This window comes from Medicago truncatula, chromosome 6, assembly GCF_003473485.1.
Source record: "Medicago truncatula cultivar Jemalong A17 chromosome 6, MtrunA17r5.0-ANR, whole genome shotgun sequence".
NCBI lineage: Eukaryota > Viridiplantae > Streptophyta > Magnoliopsida > Fabales > Fabaceae > Medicago > Medicago truncatula.
In genome coordinates, this window is record NC_053047.1 from 36158200 (window position 1) to 36177843 (window position 19644).

General features: G+C 32.9%; 2 protein-coding genes across 8 annotated transcripts; both read left to right on the plus strand.

The window, feature by feature from the left end:
* Positions 1-425: 425 nt before the first annotated feature.
* On the plus strand, positions 426-8470 carry LOC25480793 (disease resistance protein RPP4). 4 transcript variants are annotated; one of them, XM_039826610.1, is made up of 9 exons: positions 426-1012; positions 1213-2326; positions 2848-3567; positions 3645-4492; positions 4660-4893; positions 5949-6519; positions 6763-6901; positions 7558-7726; positions 8263-8470. In XM_039826610.1, exons 1-4 carry the CDS (start codon positions 510-512, stop codon positions 4230-4232), a joined length of 2925 nt encoding a protein of 974 aa, XP_039682544.1. In that variant the 5' UTR covers positions 426-509; the 3' UTR covers positions 4233-4492; positions 4660-4893; positions 5949-6519; positions 6763-6901; positions 7558-7726; positions 8263-8470. The 4 variants fall into 4 exon arrangements, with proteins under 4 accessions (XP_039682544.1, XP_039682543.1, XP_039682546.1 ...); XM_039826609.1 differs by having other exon boundaries at positions 4660-6519; XM_039826612.1 differs by having other exon boundaries at positions 4671-6519.
* Positions 8471-11028: 2558 nt separating this feature from the next.
* LOC25481041 (disease resistance protein RPV1) lies at positions 11029-19061 on the plus strand. Of its 4 annotated transcripts, none has more exons than XM_039826607.1 (10): positions 11030-11951; positions 12150-13266; positions 13426-13644; positions 13790-14509; positions 14587-15267; positions 15446-15684; positions 16722-17292; positions 17537-17675; positions 18017-18197; positions 18732-19061. In XM_039826607.1, the coding sequence occupies exons 1-5, from the start codon at positions 11449-11451 to the stop codon at positions 15247-15249; spliced, it is 3222 nt and encodes a 1073-aa protein (XP_039682541.1). In that variant the 5' UTR covers positions 11030-11448; the 3' UTR covers positions 15250-15267; positions 15446-15684; positions 16722-17292; positions 17537-17675; positions 18017-18197; positions 18732-19061. The 4 variants fall into 4 exon arrangements, with proteins under 4 accessions (XP_039682542.1, XP_039682541.1, XP_039682540.1 ...); XM_039826606.1 differs by having other exon boundaries at positions 15446-15665; XM_039826608.1 differs by lacking the exon at positions 15446-15684 and having other exon boundaries at positions 11029-11951.
* Positions 19062-19644: the final 583 nt, after the last annotated feature.

Genomic DNA, 19644 nt, shown 5'->3' on the forward strand with positions numbered 1-19644 from the left:
GCTTTTTTTATGAGTTAACTAAATAGCTAGCCAGTTTAACATGGATATTAAGCTGTACATTGTTATATATGTCAGTACAGTTGGATAGCTAATTAACTATTTACAGTAATAATTGTGTGTGCAAATCCACATTCAAATAAATGGAAATACTAACTAATGCATATCTATGCTAACCTATAATCTTGTTCTTTAGATGTTTAAATGACATAGCTTGCATTTATTTTTATTTCATGTTATTTAACACTGATTAATTAAGTAACAAAGTGAAAAATTACATGCAGCAGAAGAATTTATAAAAGCAGTTCAAAACTAAAACATGTTAAAAGTCTTGTAGTACAATGATATTTACTGTATACATGATTGGTCCACACGGCTATATGAGACCATTTTTCTCATAAGTTATAAAGTTACCTATCAAGGACTTTACATCACAGACCACAAAAACTTATTCATTAAATTCATATTCTGAATTCTCAAACTCTTTTTTCATCCAATTTCTCTCAATTCTTATGGCTATACAATCACCTTCCTCATCCTCTTCATTTTCCTATGGATTCACTTACCAAGTGTTCCTCAGTTTTAGGGGCATTGACACTCGCCACGGTTTTACCGGAAATCTCTACAAGGCTCTTACTGACAAGGGAATCAAAACCTTCATTGATGACAATGATCTTCAAAGAGGAGATGAAATCACACCATCCCTCCGCAAGGCCATTGATGAATCTAGGATTTTTATTCCTGTGTTTTCTATCTTCTATGCCTCTTCTTCGTTTTGTTTGGACGAACTTGTCCACATAATTCACTGCTACAAGACAAAGGGTCGCCTCGTTTTGCCTGTTTTCTTCGGCGTGGAACCTACTAACGTGCGACATCTGAAAGGTAGTTATGGTGAAGCATTGGCTGAGCATGAAAAGAGGTTTCAAAATGATAAGAATAACATGGAGAGGTTGCATCAATGGAAGTTGGCTCTGACCCAAGCTGCTAACTTGTCCGGCTACCATTCTAGTCATGGGTACGCCTATTTACTTAATTTCTGTTTTCCTTTCTGCATCTTAAAGCCTAAATGGGAAACACCTTTTATATTTACGTTTTTAAACAAGTATTTAATTACTTTTATGTCACAATAGTTAGAAATGTATACCATATATTATGAGTACATGGATGTGATTGTGATGTTGTTACATACTAACTTATCTTATCGGACATTAATAGATATGAATACAAGTTTATTGGAGAGATAGTCAAGAACATCTCCAACAAGATCAGTCATCAGCCCTTACATGTTGCCAATTACCCTGTTGGATTACAGTCTCGAGTACAACATGTGAAATCGCTTCTTGATGAAGGATCTGATCATGGAGCCCACATGGTAGGACTTTATGGTACTGGAGGCTTGGGTAAATCAACACTTGGAAAAGCAATTTATAATTTTATTGCTGATGAATTTGAATGCTCATGTTTTCTTGAAAATGTGAGAGAGAATTCAGCTTCAAATAAATTGAAACATCTCCAGGAGGAGCTCCTTTTAAAAACACTTCAACTTGAAATTAAGTTAGGAGGTGTTAGTGAGGGAATTTCTCATATAAAGGAAAGGCTGCATTCAAAGAAGATTCTTTTGATTCTCGATGATGTTGACGATATGGAGCAACTACAGGCTTTGGCAGGAGAACCTGATTGGTTTGGCCTTGGAAGCAGGGTCATCATTACCACTCGAGACAAACACTTGCTAAGAAGTCATGGGATAGAAAGTACGCATGAAGTGGAAGGGCTGTATGGGACAGAAGCTCTTGAGTTGTTGAGATGGATGGCTTTTAAGAATAACAAAGTCCCTTCAAGTTATGAAGACGTTTTAAATCGTGCAGTTTCATATGCTTCGGGCCTTCCCTTAGTTTTAGAAATAGTGGGTTCCAACTTGTTTGGAAAGACGATAGAAGAATGGAAGGGTACATTAGATGGATATGAAAAGATTCCCAATAAAAAGATCCACGAGATACTTAAAGTAAGCTATGATGCTTTGGAGGAAGAGCAGCAAAGTGTTTTTCTAGACATTGCCTGTTGCTTCAAAGGATGTGGATGGAAGGAGTTTGAATATATACTTCGTGCTCATTATGGCCATCGCATAACACATCATCTAGTAGTGTTGGCTGAAAAATCTCTCGTTAAGATTACTCATCCCCATTATGGATCTATTAATGAACTGACACTACATGACTTGATAAAGGAAATGGGTAAAGAAGTCGTCCGACAAGAATCGCCCAAAGAGCCTGGAGAAAGAAGTAGATTATGGTGTGAAGATGATATAGTTAATGTTTTAAAAGAAAACACTGTGAGTAAGATTGATATCTATGTTCAATTTGTTATTTAGTTTTGATATGACTTTGCTCTTTTTGGACTAAATATGACCATCTCATACTAGTATTTTTTTTCCACTTAATTACATGTAAATTTCGTGATTGATTCATGTTTTTTTTTCTTTTCAAAAGGGAACTAGTAAAATTGAAATGATATATATGAATTTCCCCTCTGAGGAATTCGTAATAGACAAGAAAGGAAAGGCCTTCAAGAAGATGACAAGACTGAAAACGCTTATCATTGAAAATGTCCATTTTTCTAAAGGTCTCAAGTATCTTCCAAGCAGTTTGAGAGTATTGAAATTACGTGGATGTTTATCAGAGTCTCTGATATCATGTAGTTTAAGCAAGGCAATTGAAATAACTTCATTTTCTTATTGTATATATTTATTAATTTACAATGATTTTTGTTTTCGCCAACAAAGAAGAAATCGCTATGATAGTATAGTGTTTAATTTTTAATTAATTTATTTGTTTCTTCCTTGTGTTTATGCAGAAGTTCCAGAACATGAAAATCTTGACATTGGACAGGTGTGAATATTTAACCCATATACCTGATGTCTCAGGTCTTCAAAATTTAGAAAAGTTCTCCTTTGAATATTGTGAGAATTTAATTACAATTCACAATTCAATTGGACACCTCAATAAACTTGAAAGGTTAAGTGCAAATGGTTGCAGCAAACTCGAACGTTTTCCACCTTTAGGGCTTGCATCCCTTAATGAATTGAATATCTCTTATTGTGAGAGTCTCAAGAGTTTTCCAAAATTATTATGCAAGATGACAAATATGAAAATGATTTGGTTGCAGAAAACTTCCATAAGAGAATTGCCATCTTCATTTCAAAATCTCAATGAACTTTTTCTGTTAACGCTATGGGAATGTGGAATGCTGAGGTTCCCAAAACAGAATGATCAAATGTATTCTATAGTGTTTTCAAAAGTGACAAATCTTATTCTCCATGATTGCAAGCTCTCAGATGAATGTCTCCCAATATTTCTCAAGTGGTGTGTTAATGTGACATCTCTAGACTTATCATATAACAATTTCAAACTTATTCCTGAGTGCCTTAGTGAATGTCACCTTCTTAATATCCTTATATTGGATAACTGCAAGTCTCTGGAGGAAATTAGAGGGATTCCACCAAATCTTGAAATGCTTTCTGCAATGGGATGCAAATCATTGAGTTCTTCAAGTAGAAGAATGCTATTGAGTCAGGTTTGTTGTTTTATCTTGCAATATATAGTATTACATATACAATCGATAATGTAACATATCTTATTCTAAACTAACAGAAGCTACATGAGGCTGGATGCATTCTTTTTCGTTTCCCAAACTTCAGTGATGGGATTCCAGATTGGTTCGAGCACCAAAGCAGGGGAGACACAATTTCTTTCTGGTTTCGTAAAAAGATCCCTTCTAATATTTCTATTATTCTTTTTCCGGGATGTACTTGTAGTCCAAAAGTCGATGTGATTGTCAATGGATATAAATGTTTTCCTTGTAGTTATTTATTCTGGGGTTTTGATTCAATTGAGATTTTGGAGTTAGAACATTCATTTTTGTTGAATCTGAAATTGAAACAACAGATTTCACTTTTGGGTCGCATGTCTGAAATGGAAAAAGCACTTTTAAAAAATGAATGGATCCATGTGGAACTTAATTTTGTAAAGAATGTTTGGAATAAAGGGATCCAAGTGATTGAAAAACTAAGCAGTGCACAAATGGGAATCCACGTGAGGATGGAGAAAAGCAACGCAGAGGAGAACGTGATATTCACCGATCCTCATAGAGAATATAGAAATACTTCATTATTACAATTTGAGCCTCCTCTGAAAAAGCAAAGATTGGTGGAAGTGGTAGTTTCAGACACAGAAATTTGACAGCAGCAACATCTAGCATTATTGTCACTGCAACAACAAATGGCTTTATTACCACAGCAACAACGTATAACTGTTTTGTCAGGCATGTGGAACTTGTTGCTAAGTGAAACAAAGCAAAGCACTTCTAAGAAAAAGCATGCGGAAGTGGGAGTTTCGGAGACAGAAATGCAAAACATCTACCTTTAGTGTCAGGCATGCAAAACTTGGTGCTTACTGAAACAAATGAGGAACATCTTTGCTAGATAGATTCCTTCGTCCAGGTACATCATTATCATTATTATAAACTAATTAATTGTTTCTACCTGCATAAGTTTTTCAAATGATCAAAGACACGCTGTAAGATACTGTAGCACATTTTCTTTTCAGAATGCCTTGTCATAATTTAAGCAATTTTAGCACATTTTGACTACAAATTCTTCTTTGACAGTACATTGTCAGGAAACCATCTGTAGTCGTCTGGCTTTTTGCGTTGTCACACGAGATGTGTAGTGATGGCTCACCGCTCACACCACAGAATCTGTGGCTTGTTCGAAAAGGCATTGGATAAAGATATGCTTTACAGCTCAGTTGTACTGTTTCGTTGCTACATTAGGCATGAATTGTACATTGCATATGATCCTTCTGCGTCTTGAAGTATCTTCATTCGTGCTATCCATGCCTGGTGTGTATTTGTGTTTTAGGTTACTTCTCTAATGCTAAAAACTTGTTCTCTCTCCCCAAAAATGTGGTAAAAAAAAACTATTTATTAGTTGTTCTGATTTCTGACGTAGATATTTGGTAGAACTAGAAAGGACCGTACAGATTAAGCTGTTTTAATGCATTAGTTATTAAGCTGTTTGATTTTTGTAGTCTAAAATTCTAAATGTTACCATCCATTCTGATTCTGCCGTCAACTTAACCATTCCTGGTTTCCCTTTTCTTTTCTATATGGTTAGCAATATAAACTTCAATGACTATATCTGTAAGAATGAATGTCACATTCTCAACAATATCACAGCGAATAAAATCTCTTATGTATTTTTGTTTCTTATTATTTTTTTCAATATTTGACAGAGATTTAATGAATCTAGTTCACCCCAATATCATAGCGAACAACTCTATCCATCTTCTATAAAGGGTTGTAGCGAGCGCACTCAATCATATACTAGATGAAAGGACATATGTTAGTACAATGTTCTTGCATCGGGATCACAGACCTGACAACACAAACGGCCAGAGATTATCTAGAGCCAATAAAAAGATACAAACAGACCAATATATCTTGGAGTATAAACACTAGCAAGATGCAAAATGTTCTTACATCGGCATCACACACCTGAAAACGCATGCGAGTCTTCTAGTATTTTCTTATCAACTTATCATGCACTTGCATATTATATTTATGAGAATATAAAATAGTTAAAGGATGAGGATTCAAATTCTAATGTTGGAGAAGATATAACTTTTAATATATTAACATTATGCAAATAATAAAAAAGTGTGATTGTATTGCCTTTACTGAATCAAAAATATGTTTGGAAGATAAGCATAGTATGGATTCACATTGCTTTCTTAAACATTATTGACATGTTTTGATGTTATGCTTAGCTTTATAATAATGTTCTAACAATTGATACACAAGATTTATGCCTAATGTGATTTACTGTTGAACATCGTTGCTTCAATAAATCGTAACTAACTAAATTGTTTCGTCAAATTAAAATGTGTTTGGAACAGTGGATTTTTGGAAGACAAGAAGAAACCAATAATCTTCTCAATGGCAAGGCTTGACAAAGTGAAAAACATTAGTGGCCTAGTCGAGTGGTTCGCGAAGAACAAGAGACTAAGAAGTTTAGTAAATCTTGTGATCGTTGGAGGATTCTTCGATCCTTCAAAATCCAAAGATAGCGAAGAAACAGAAGAAATCAAGAAAATGCATTACTTAATTGATGAAAGAATACAAACTGCAAGGTCAGTTCAGATGGATTGCGGCTCAAACTGATCGATATCACAATGGAGAGCTTTACCGATGTATCGCGGATACAAAAGGAGCTTTTGTTCAACCAGCATTGTATGAAGCTTTTGGTCTAACAGTGATTGAAGCAATGAACTGTGGATTACCAACTTTTGCAACAAATCAAGGTGGTCCAGCTGAAATCATAGTTGAAGGTGTATCAGGTTTTCATATTGATCCTCATAATGGAGATGAATCAATCAACAAAATTTCTGAATTTTTTGAGAAGTGCAAGACTAATCCTTAACATTGGAACATAGTCTCTAAAGCTGGTCTTCAAAGAATCAATGAATGGTAAATTTCTGATTAATTATCTAATTTCATTTATTTACCTTGTGATGTATATAGTTAAGGATATTATCGACAAAACAATAGTAAATATCGTATTAAACTTTGAAAATGACAAATAAAAAGTAACACGTTTTTTTTAACAAAAGTGACGGTTAAAAAGGAACAGAGGGAGTAACGAACATGTGCAATTTAACAAACATTCACATGGTTGGATTTCTTATCTTTTTTCTTGTGTTTTCTTTGTAGCTATGCATGGAAGATATATGCAAACAAAGTGTTGAATATGGGATCAATTTATGGGTTTTGGAGAAAGTTGAACAAAGAACAAAAGTTGGCAAAGGAAAGATATATCCAAATGTTTTATAAACTTCAATTTAGGAACTTGGTAAGTTTGTAAATTTGATGTTACTTTTAATAGTTTTCATCCGTTTGTTACAAATTTTTAAAAAATATAAATATGGAGAAGAAAAAAATCTAAAAATTAATTCAAATGAGAATCTGTTTTGAGTCGCTTCTCTTAAAAATAATTTGGCTAAAGTGCACTTTTCGCCCCCTATGTTTCAAAATGTTGCGATTTTGGCCCCCTATTAAAAAAATGGCAATTTTGGCCCCCTTCATCCCAAAATTGATGAGAAGACGCCACGTGTCCCAAAAAAGAGGCCATAATTGCAACTTTTTGTAAAGATAAGAGGTCAAAAAACATATTTCCCTTATGTTAGGAGGTCAAAAGAGCATATTTCCCTAAACATAGGAGGTCACTTTTGCCATTTTTTTTAATAGGGGGTCAAAATTGCAACATTTTGAAACTTAGAGGGCGAAAAGTGAGGTTTAGCCAAATAATTTTTTATAATGATTTTCTTTTAAAAAAAACGATTTTTATTTTTGATAAACAAACACACAAACTAGCTTATTTTCTTAATTTTTTTAAAAAAAATAATCTCTATATTATTGAATACAAAAATCACTTTTGTTTTACAATATATAACAAATAGGCCTTAAATAACTGTTGAAAAGTTATGGAAAACTTTCAATGCATTGCAGGCAAGAAAGGTACCAATTCATCCCAAGAACCTCAACCAATGTCAACAACTCCTACCAAAAAAGCAGAAGCTACATCCAAGGGGCATGATGCAGCACAAGCAAAAGCTGAAGTTCCTCAAACCCATTTGGCAACATTACCACCCAAAATTGAATCTCAGCCAACATCAAGGTAAGTCATTTATGCAAATAGCTAGTCAAACTAAAAAATGAGTTAAAAGTTACCCTAAATGAATATTTGGTTTTAATTCAGCTTTTCATATGTAAAAGAAAAATGACTTAATTATACTTTTTGTCCTAAGTATTATGATTTTGCAATATTGGACTAAGTGTCGAATATGTGTTACACATGAAGACTCGTCTCTTGTTGCATATCACATGTCAGTATTCTATAAGCTAGTTTGAGTCAGCGACAACAAAGATTCATGTGTGACGTAGGCTTTTGAAGTTAAAATTCGACGACCTAGTTAGTGATTGAGGGACATGATTGTTACAAGATGGTTACTTAGAAACTTTGTTCGCTCAATTAAAACTTTGAGACCGAAGTTGCACAATCGTTATAATTATGCCCAAGGGACTATGCCAAAAAAATTAACATGGAAGAAATTTGCATGCAAAGTTAATAAATATAAACATATATTTGATATGATTTAAATAAGAGAGAAAGTTTTATGAATCTTTTTCATGTATTTGTCTTTGGATTTGCAGTGGTGAATCTTCAAGTAAGGAACTAGCTGCAAAACAAAGTGGTGATCTTTATGTTGTAATTTGGGGTCTAACTCATCCTTACAAAACCGGCTTGTAAGGTGAGGATTACCTCCTCTTTATATACTCTTCTCAAGATTAAAGAGCAATTCCCATACATCATATATTGATATATCAATGCCAATGGGGCCTAAGTAATTTACAATAGAAAGGCCTAAATAGGTGGGTATCTCTTCTTACCTCACCCCTCCATGATTATTATAAGCCTGTTTTTTTAATTTTTTTTGACAAGACAAGCTTGCTTTTGCTAAACAATGACATTTTTTTAAACAACAAATATTAATATTGTTTATGATTTTAAGTTCATATCCTAGTTTCTTCGTTACCCTTGATTCTCGTAATTTTATTTTTTGGTGAATGTATTTTTTTTAATCATTTTGTCATTCAAAAGTTTACTTCTATGCAGTTCCTTCCAAAAATATACTTTCTGAAAGTTTAAGGTATAGTTAAAAAAAAACGGAGTTACAGAGATTTGCTCTTTTTTTAATGTCTTTTGGAACCATGCATTTGTAGTGTTCCATCAGTAATAATATATTCTTTTGCATGATTAATTTGATTTTTCCGCCCGACTCTTTCAAAGTTGCAGTAGAATTTAACTTTTCTATAGTCTAGCAAGAATTGCTAAAAAAGAAATTCAAGCAAAAATAGTCTTATTTCCTCTCTTCGATAAATTTGGATATTTCAAATTAATTACAAATTTGTCAATAAAGAAAGAAAGGTTACTTTAAGGAATAAATGAAGTGTTTAGTCTGTGTAAGCTTAACATAGTTGAAAGAAAGGTTACTTTAAGATTGAGATTAAAATCTCAGACACGCCTCTTGTTTACCTTACATATGAATTTCTTGTCACTAAATTATTTAAAATAAATAAATTGTTCAGTGTTTATGTGAAGATTAATTCATCCCCTCTTCAACTTTCTCTCAAGTTAAAAGAAAAACTTGAAGAAATAATGTGGAAATCTTGCCCTTAAAACATCTAGAATCGTATAGGTGAAACACATTCACTATTAAATATAGAGGTAAATCTTACCCGTTATTGAAAAATATAAATACATAAAAAAAATCTTACTCTCGTCATTGATAAAAATAATAAAACATAGTTTATTCTCTTATGAAAAAACATGCATTTTCGTTTCTTCAAAAAATAAACCAAAACAAATTACTTTTTATTTTGCTGAGTTAAAGGGATCAATTCTGCTGAATTAACTAAGAATTTGCGATTCATTATTTCTCATATCTTTATAGAAGAGAATCGTTGTGCAGACAAGATTGTTTTTCTTAGGCTCCAAAATAATGGTTTTATTTGGTGAGACTTTATCCTTGTCATGTTTCAAACCTATTATGACTTCCTCATTCTTTTTTTCTTTCATCAGGTTTTATTCCTTCAAGTTTTTCTTGTAGAATTTTTAACGATGTTAATTTTAAATCTTGGACTAGTCCCCAATATTTGTAATTTATCTACTTTTTATTTTGAATAAATTTTAAAAGGCATCACTGTCTTTTGTTTATTTTTTTCTTCTTCAGAAAACGACCCTTTCCTTGTCAACATCCATTATAAGATTTGGTAACTAAATATAGTTGCCGTGAGTCGAAGCTCAATCCTAAATTTAGAATAAAAAATTGCACAAAATAAAGTTTGGACACATACATAATTCCAACAATATAATCTTTCATATATAGTATACTTTGATTTTTCCTATAACCTTCATACAATATACTTTTGAATTTGATCCTAGAAGAAAACCACCCTGAATATGACTTGTCCCAGTTGCAACTAAAGAAAGCTAAGAAATTGAAAGAACGAGCTGTCACATATAATAGTTTACTACTTTATATATGTATAAATCTAAACATAAACATAATTAATATTATTGTGAATGAAAAGGTCATTAATTTGTAGAATATTCCTTTTTACAAGTTGTTTACTGGCCCGCTAACTGTATCTTGAGGGATCTTCTCAATTGTCTCAACTATTTTATGGATATAGAAAACAAGAATAGAAATTGAAGGGGAGAGAGAGAGCTACACTCTAACCCTAGTGACTCACATTGAATAAGCAAGGAGTATATTAGCTAGGGAGAAGAGGGGGGCAACCTCTCAGAACTAAAGACATTTTGACTATTATTATTTTCGTTTTTTTTTAACCGTCACTTTTTAACATTTTATACAAACTAAAATAATCAATATTTTTGATAAAATAATTTTTACTTCTACTATAATAGTCTTATAATATTTCATTTCATATATTTATCTTTCTGTAATAAATAACTAAGGTTAATATTGGTAAAATAATATTTAATGTTGTATTGAACTTTGAAAATGACAGTTAAATTGAAACAAAATTATTCTTTAAAAAAGACACATAAAACAGAACAGTGTTAGTAGTATTTTGCATGAACAACAAAATACAAATTAGCACAAAAGTTGTTAAGGTTGTTTCACCACATATTGAGGTTTACTATGAAACTAGATCGTCTACCCGTACTATGGTAAAATATTAGTTTTTTTTGTTAAATAAGAAGTTCATATTTTTTTGGAGGCTATGATAATTTGTCTCGGTGACCTTAATCCTGAGTTGGCGAATCTGAAACCATCTGATTTGTTTGACAAGAAAAGCATAAGGATGGATGTAAATGAATAATGTCCCAGAAAACACAAAAAAAGACGGGGTTTGAATTGTGTTGATAATTTTTTAATATTTTTAGTTTGACATAAGTTCAGTTCAACCATAGTCTTCTTTCATATTCATTTAAACAAAAAGATTAGCTTTTTATCAAATGATTTAACTTCAGTTGACACATTTAAATAAAAGGTGAAACCATAAATTAATAGGGCAAAGTAAATAAAGAGAGTAAGGGATGTGAGAAGGAAGTTTCCCACACACTGAATAAGCAATTAGCAAGAAGTTGAACAGTAATGACATGGAAGAAATTAGCAAGAAGAAGAGGTGGTAGTACAATGATTGGTCCACACGGCTATAGGAAGTGGCCAAGAAGTTTCACAGACCATTTTTGTCATAAGTGTTCTCCCTTTTAAATAGTTTCATATTAAAGACTCCACATCACAGACCACAAAAACTTACTCATTCATATTCTCAAACTCTTTTTTCATCTAATTTCTCTCAATTCTCATGGCTATGCAATCACCTCCCTCTTCCTCTTCATTTTCATATGCATTCACTTACCAAGTGTTCCTTAGTTTTAGGGGCACTGACACTCGCCACGGTTTTACCGGCAATCTCTACAAGGCTCTTACTGACAAGGGAATCAAAACCTTCATTGATGACAATGATCTTCAAAGAGGAGATGAAATCACACCATCACTCCTCAAGGCCATCGAAGAATCTAGGATTTTTATTCCTGTGTTTTCTATCAACTACGCCACTTCAAAATTTTGCTTGGACGAACTTGTTCACATTATTCATTGCTACAAGACAGAAGGTCGCCTCGTTTTGCCTGTTTTCTTTGGTGTGGATCCTACTAATGTGCGACATCATACAGGTCGTTATGGTGAAGCATTGGCTGGACATGAAAAGAGGTTTCAAAATGATAAGAATAACATGGAGCGATTGCATCAATGGAAGTTGGCTCTGACCCAAGCTGCTAACTTGTCCGGCTACCATTCTAGTCATGGGTACGACTATTTACTTAATTTCTGTTTTCCTTTCTGCATCTTAAAGCCTAAATGGGAAACACTTTTTCTATTTACGTTTTTAAACAAGTATTTAATTACTTTTATGTCAAAATAGTTAGAAATGTATACTATATTCTGAGTACATGGATGTGATTGTGATGTTGTTACATACTAACTTATCTTATATGACATGAATAGATATGAATACAAGTTTATTGGCGATATAGTCAAATACATCTCCAACAAGATCAGTCGTCAGCCCTTACATGTTGCCAATTACCCTGTTGGATTACAGTCTCGAGTACAACATGTGAAATCGCTTCTTGATGAAGGATCTGATGATGGAGTCCACATGGTAGGACTTTATGGTACTGGAGGCTTGGGTAAATCAACACTTGGAAAAGCAATTTATAATTTTATTTCTGATCAATTTGAATGCTCATGTTTTCTTGAAAATGTGAGAGAGAATTCAGCTTCAAATAAATTGAAACATCTCCAGGAGGAACTCCTTTTAAAAACACTTCAACAGAAAACTAAGTTAGGAAGTGTTAGTGAGGGAATTCCTTATATAAAGGAAAGGCTGCATACAAAGAAGACTCTTTTGATTCTCGATGATGTTGACGATATGAAGCAACTACATGCTTTGGCAGGAGGACCTGATTGGTTCGGCCGTGGAAGCAGGGTCATCATTACCACTCGAGACAAACACTTACTAAGAAGTCATGGGATAAAAAGTACGCATGAAGTGAAAGGGCTGTATGGAACAGAAGCTCTTGAGTTGTTGAGATGGATGGCTTTTAAGAATAACAAAGTACCTTCAAGTTATGAAGACGTTTTAAATCGTGCAGTTTCATATGCTTCGGGCCTTCCCTTAGTTTTAGAAATAGTGGGTTCCAACTTGTTTGGAAAGACGATAGAAGAATGGAAGGGTACATTAGATGGATATGAAAAGATTCCCAATAAAAAGATCCACGAGATACTTAAAGTAAGTTATGATGCTTTGGAGGAAGAGCAGCAAAGTGTTTTTCTAGACATTGCCTGTTGCTTCAAAGGATGTGGATGGAAGGAGTTTGAAGATATACTACGTGCTCATTATGGCCATTGCATAAAACATCATCTAGGAGTGTTGGCTGAAAAATCTCTCGTTAAGATTAGTAGTACTTCTTATTCGGGATCTATTAATCATGTGACATTACATGACTTTATAGAGGACATGGGTAAAGAAGTCGTACGACAAGAATCGCCTAAAGAGCCAGGAGAAAGAAGTAGGTTATGGTGTCAAGATGATATAGTTAATGTTTTAAAAGAAAACACTGTGAGTAAGATTGATATCTATGTTCAATTTGTTATTTAGTTTTGATATGACTTTGCTCTTTTTGGACTAAATATGACCATCTCATATTAGTATTTTTTTTTCCACTTAATTACATGTAAATTTCGTGGTTGATTCATGTTTTTTTTTTCTTTTCAAAAGGGAACTAGAAAAATTGAAATGATATATATGAATTTCCCCTCTGAGGAATTCGTAATAGACAAGAAAGGAAAGGCCTTCAAGAAGATGACAAGACTGAAAACGCTTATCATTGAAAATGTCCATTTTTCTAAAGGTCTCAAGTATCTTCCAAGCAGTTTGAGAGTATTGAAATTACGTGGATGTTTATCAGAGTCTCTATTATCATGTAGTTTAAGCAAGGTAAGTGAAATAACTTCATTTTCTTATTGTATATATTTATTAATTTACAATGATTTTTGTTTTCGCCAACAAAGAAGAAATCGCTATGATAGTATAGTGTTTAATTTTTAATTTATTTATTTGTTTCTTCCTTGTGTTTATGCAGAAGTTCCAGAACATGAAAATCTTGACATTGGACAGGTGTGAATATTTAACCCATATACCTGATGTCTCAGGTCTTCAAAATTTAGAAAAGTTCTCCTTTGAATATTGTGAGAATTTAATTACAATTCACAATTCAATTGGACACCTCAATAAACTTGAAAGGTTAAGTGCAAATGGTTGCAGCAAACTCGAACGTTTTCCACCTTTAGGGCTTGCATCCCTTAATGAATTGAATATCTCTTATTGTGAGAGTCTCAAGAGTTTTCCAAAATTATTATGCAAGATGACAAATATGAAAACGATTTGGTTGCAGAAAACTTCCATAAGAGAATTGCCATCTTCATTTCAAAATCTCAATGAACTTTTTCAGTTAACGCTATGGGAATGTGGAATGCTGAGGTTCCCAAAACAGAATGATCAAATGTATTCTATAGTGTTTTCAAAAGTGACAAATCTTGTTCTCAATAATTGCAAGCTCTCAGATGAATGTCTCCCAATATTTCTCAAGTGGTGTGTTAATGTGAAATTGCTAGACTTATCAAGGAACAATTTCAAACTTATTCCTGAGTGCCTTAGTGAATGTCACCTTCTTAATAACCTTATATTGGATAACTGCAAGTCTCTGGAGGAAATTAGAGGGATTGCACCAAATCTTGAAAGGCTTTCTGCAATGGGATGCAAATCATTGAGTTCCTCAAGTAGAAGAATGCTATTGAGTCAGGTTTGTTGTTTTATCTTGCAATATAGAGTATTACATATACAATCGATAATGTAACATATCTTATTCTAAACTAACAGAAGCTAAATGAGGCTGGATGCATTATTTCTTTCCCAAACTTCAGTGATGGGATTCCAGATTGGTTCGAGCACCAAAGCAGGGGAGACACAATTTCTTTCTGGTTTCGTAAAAAGATCCCTTCTAATATTTCTGTTATTCTTTTTCCGGGATGTATGTCTACTCCACAACTTTGTTTGTTTGTCAATGGCTATAAATGTTTTCCTTGTAATTATTTACTCTGGGGTTTTGTTTTATTTGAGATTTTGGAGTCAGAACATTCATTTTTGTTTAATCTGAAATTGGAAGAAGAGATTACACATTTGTGTCGCCTGTCTGAAATGGACGAAGCAATTTTAAGAAATGAATGGATCCATGTGGAGCTTAATTTTGTAAAGAATGTTTGGAATAAATCGATCCATGTGACTGAAAAATTAAGCAGTGCGCAAATAGGAATCCACGTGAGGATGGAGAAAAGCAACGCAGAGGAGAATGTGATATTCACCGATCCTCATAGAGGATGTAGAAATACTTCATTATCACAATTTGAGCCTCCTCTGAAAAAGCAAAGATTGGTGGAAGTGGTAGTTTCAGAGACAGAAATTTGGCAGCAGCAATATCTAGCTTTAGTGTCAGGCATGCAAAACTTGGTGCTTACTGAAACAAAAGAGGAACACCATTGCTAGATAGATTCCTTCGTCCAGGTACATCATTATCATTATTATAAACTACTTAATTGTTTCTACCTGCATAAGTTTTTCAAATGATCAAAGACACGATGTAAGATTCTGTAGCACATTTTCTTTTCATAATGCCTTGTCATAATTTAAGCAATTTTAGCACATTTTGACTACAAATTCTTCTTTGACAATACATTGTCAGGAAACCATCTGTAGTCGTCTGGCTTTTTGCGTTGTCACACGAGATGTGTAGTGATGGCTCACCGCTCACACAGAATCTGTGGCTTGTTCGAAAAGGCATTGGATAAAGATATGCTTTACAGCTCAGTTGTACTGTTTCGTTGCTACATTAGGCATGAATTGTACATTGCATATGATCCTTCTGCGTCTTGACGTATCTTCATTCATGCTATCCATGCCTGGTGTGTATTTGTGTTTTAGGTTACTTCTCTAATGCTAAAAACTTGTTCTCTCTCCCCAAAAATGTGGTAAAAAAAAACTATTTATTAGTTGTTCTGATTTCTGACGTAGATATTTGGTAGAACTAGAAAGGACCGTACAGATTAAGCTGTTTTAATGCATTAGTTATTAAGCTGTTTGATTTTTGTAGTCTAAAATTCTAAATGTTACCATCCATTCTGATTCTGCCGTCAACTTAACCATTCCTGGTTTCCCTTTTCTTTTCTATATGGTTAGCAATATAAACTTCAATGACTATATCTGTAAGAATGAATGTCACATTCTCAACAATATCACAGCGAATAAAATCTCTTATGTATTTTTGTTTCTTATTATTTTTTTCAATATTTGACAGAGATTTAATGAATGTAGTTCACCCCAATATCATAGCGAACAACTCTATCCATCTTCTATAAAGGGTTGTAGCGAGCGCACTCAATCATATACTAGATGAAAGGACATATGTTAGTACAATGTTCTTGCATCGGGATCACAGACCTGACAACACAAACGGCCAGAGATTATCTAGAGCCAATAAAAAGATACAAACAGACCAATATATCTTGGAGTATAAACACTAGCAAGATGCAAAATGTTCTTACATCGGCATCACACACCTGAAAACGCATACGAGTCTTCTAGTATTTTCTTATCAACTTATCATGCACTTGCATATTATATTTATGAGAATATAAAATAGTTAAAGGATGAGGATTCAAATTCTAATGTTGGAGAAGATATAACTTTTAATATATTAAACATTATGCAAATAATAAAAAAGTGTGATTGTATTGCCTTTACTGAATCAAAAATATGTTTGGAAGATAAGCATAGTATGGATTCACATTGCTTTCTTAAACATTATTGACATGTTTTGATGTTATGCTTAGCTTTATAATAATGTTCTAACAATTGATACACAAGATTTATGCCTAATGTGATTTACTGTTGAACATCGTTGCTTCAATAAATCGTAACTAACTAAATTGTTTCGTCAAATTAAAATGTGTTTGGAACAGTGGATTTTTGGAAGACAAGAAGAAACCAATAATCTTCTCAATGGCAAGGCTTGACAAAGTGAAAAACATTAGTGGCCTAGTCGAGTGGTTCGCGAAGAACAAGAGACTAAGAAGTTTGGTAAATCTTGTGATCGTTGGAGGATTCTTCGATCCTTCAAAATCCAAAGATAGCAAAGAAACAGAAGAAATCAAGAAAATGCATTACTTAATTGATGAACGAATACAAACTGCAAGGTCAGTTCAGATGGATTGCGGCTCAAACTGATCGATATCGCAATGGAGAGCTTTACCGATGTATCGCGGATACAAAAGGAGCTTTTGTTCAACCAGCATTGTATGAAGCTTTTGGTCTAACAGTCATTGAAGCAATGAACTGTGGATTACCAACTTTTGCAACAAATCAAGGTGGTCCAGCTGAAATCATAGTTGAAGGTGTATCAGGTTTTCATATTGATCCTCATAATGGAGATGAATCAATCAACAAAATTTCTGAATTTTTTGAGAAGTGCAAGACTAATCCTTAACATTGGAACATAGTCTCTAAATCTGGTCTTCAAAGAATCAATGAATGGTAAATTTCTGATTAATTATCTAATTTCATTTATTTATCTTGTGATGTATATAGTTAAAGATATTATCGACAAAACAATAGTAAATATCGTATTAAACTTTGAAAATGACAAATAAATAGTAACACGTTTTTTTTAACAAAAGTGACGGTTAAAAAGGAACAAAGGGAGTAACGAACATGTGAAATTTAACAAACATTCACATGGTTGGATTTCTTATCTTTATTTCTTGTGTTTTCTTTGTAGCTATACATGGAAGATATATGCAAACAAAGTGTTGAATATGGGATCAATTTATGGGTTTTGGAGAAAGTTGAACAAAGAACAAAAGTTGGCAAAGGAAAGATATATCCAAATGTTTTATAAACTTCAATTTAGGAACTTGGTAAGTTTGTAAATTTGATGTTACTTTTAATAATTTTCATCCGTTTGTTACAAATTTTTAAAAAATGTAAATATGGAAGAAAAAAAAATCTAAAAATTAATTCAAATGAGAATCTGTTTTGAGTCGCTTCTCTTAAAAATAATTTTTTATAATGATTTTCTTTTAAAAAAACGATTTTTATTTTTGATAAACAAACACACAAACTAGCTTATTTTCTTAATTTTTTTTTAAAAATAATCTCTATATTATTGAATACAAAAATCACTTTTGTTTTACAATATGTAACAAATAGGCCTTAAATAACTGTTGAAAAGTTATGGAAAACTTTCAATGCATTGCAGGCAAGAAAGGTACCAAATCATCCCAAGAACCTCAACCAATGTCAACAACTCCTACCAAAAAATCAGAAGCAAAAGCAGAAGCTACATCCAAGGGGCATGATGCAGCACAAGCAAAAGCTGAAGTTCCTCAAACCCATTTGGCAACATTACCACCCAAAATTGAATCTCAGCCAACATCAAGGTAAGTCTTTTATGCAAATAGCTAGTCAAACTAAAAAATGAGCTAAAAGTTACCCTAAATGAATATTTGGTTTTAATTCAGCTTTTCATATGTAAAAGAAAAATGACTTAATTACACTTTTTCTCCTAAGTATTATGATTTTGCAATATTGGACTAAGTGTCGAATATGTGTTACACATGAAAACTCGTCTCTTGTTTCATATCACATGTCAGTATTCTATAAGCTAGTTTGAGTCAGGGACAACAAAGATTCATGTGTGACGTAGGCTTTTGAAGTTAAAATTCGACGACCTAGTTAGTGATTGAGGGACATGATTGTTACAAGATGGTTACTTAGAAACTTTGTTCGCTCAATTAAAACTTTGAGACCGAAATTGCACAATCGTTATAATTATGCCCAAGGGACTACGCCAAAAAAATTAACATGGAAGAAATTTGCATGCAAAGTTAATAAATATAAACATATATTTGATATGATTTAAATAAGAGAAAATTTTATGAATCTTTTGCATGTATTTGTCTTTGGATTTGCAGAGGTGAATCTTCAAGTAAGGAACTAGCTACTAAACAAAGTGGTTATTTTATTCTGGATTACGTTGGTTGCTTCCAGGAATTGCTTTCATGTTCATCATTCATTATCTCTCTGTATTTGGAACATTTATTCACAAAGGAGCAATAATCTCTAAGATGAAATCACAATCATATGTGGATGTAATTTTAGTTTTTACTTATTTGTATCTTTACCTTCTTATTTCAACTTTATTGTAAATTATTTCGGTGTACATAAGAAGTGTCATTTCAACCATTTGGAATTAATTAGTAGCATTTGAAATCAATATATTATTACCCCCTTCACCTCTATTATGAGAAGATACTCATATGTTAGATTTAAATATTTTCAAGAGTTGCTACCTCAGTTTTTTCATGTCAAGTATTTGAGTGACGGGAATTTCTCATTTTAAGAATAATAAGTGGAATGTTCGAGGTTCGAACCTCGACCCTTATATATATTATGTAATGTCTCTATTAACTAAGCTAAATTCACAAGGACTACCTCAGTTTTTTTTTTTTTTTTACTTTTACTTGTCACCTCTATTATCGAATAGTAATCTCTAATATTATTTTCTCAAAATTTAGTCATATCCATAAAACTGGGGAGTGACATAAACATGTCTTGTTTTTGAATAAAAAACAAAAGTGAGTTGCTCTTTAGACACCTAGAAATTGCTCGCGGATAGCTAAAAACACACCAAATGATAATTAACTATCGTTTGCATCACTTTTTAAATCGGTTCACGATAGTTAACTAATGTAAATATTTTCAGTAGTTTGACGTGCTTATTAGCAATTGCTAGATGCTTAAAGAGCAATTCCCATACATCATATATTGATATATCAATGCCAATGGGGCCTAAGTAATTTACAATAGAAAGGCCTAAATAGGTGG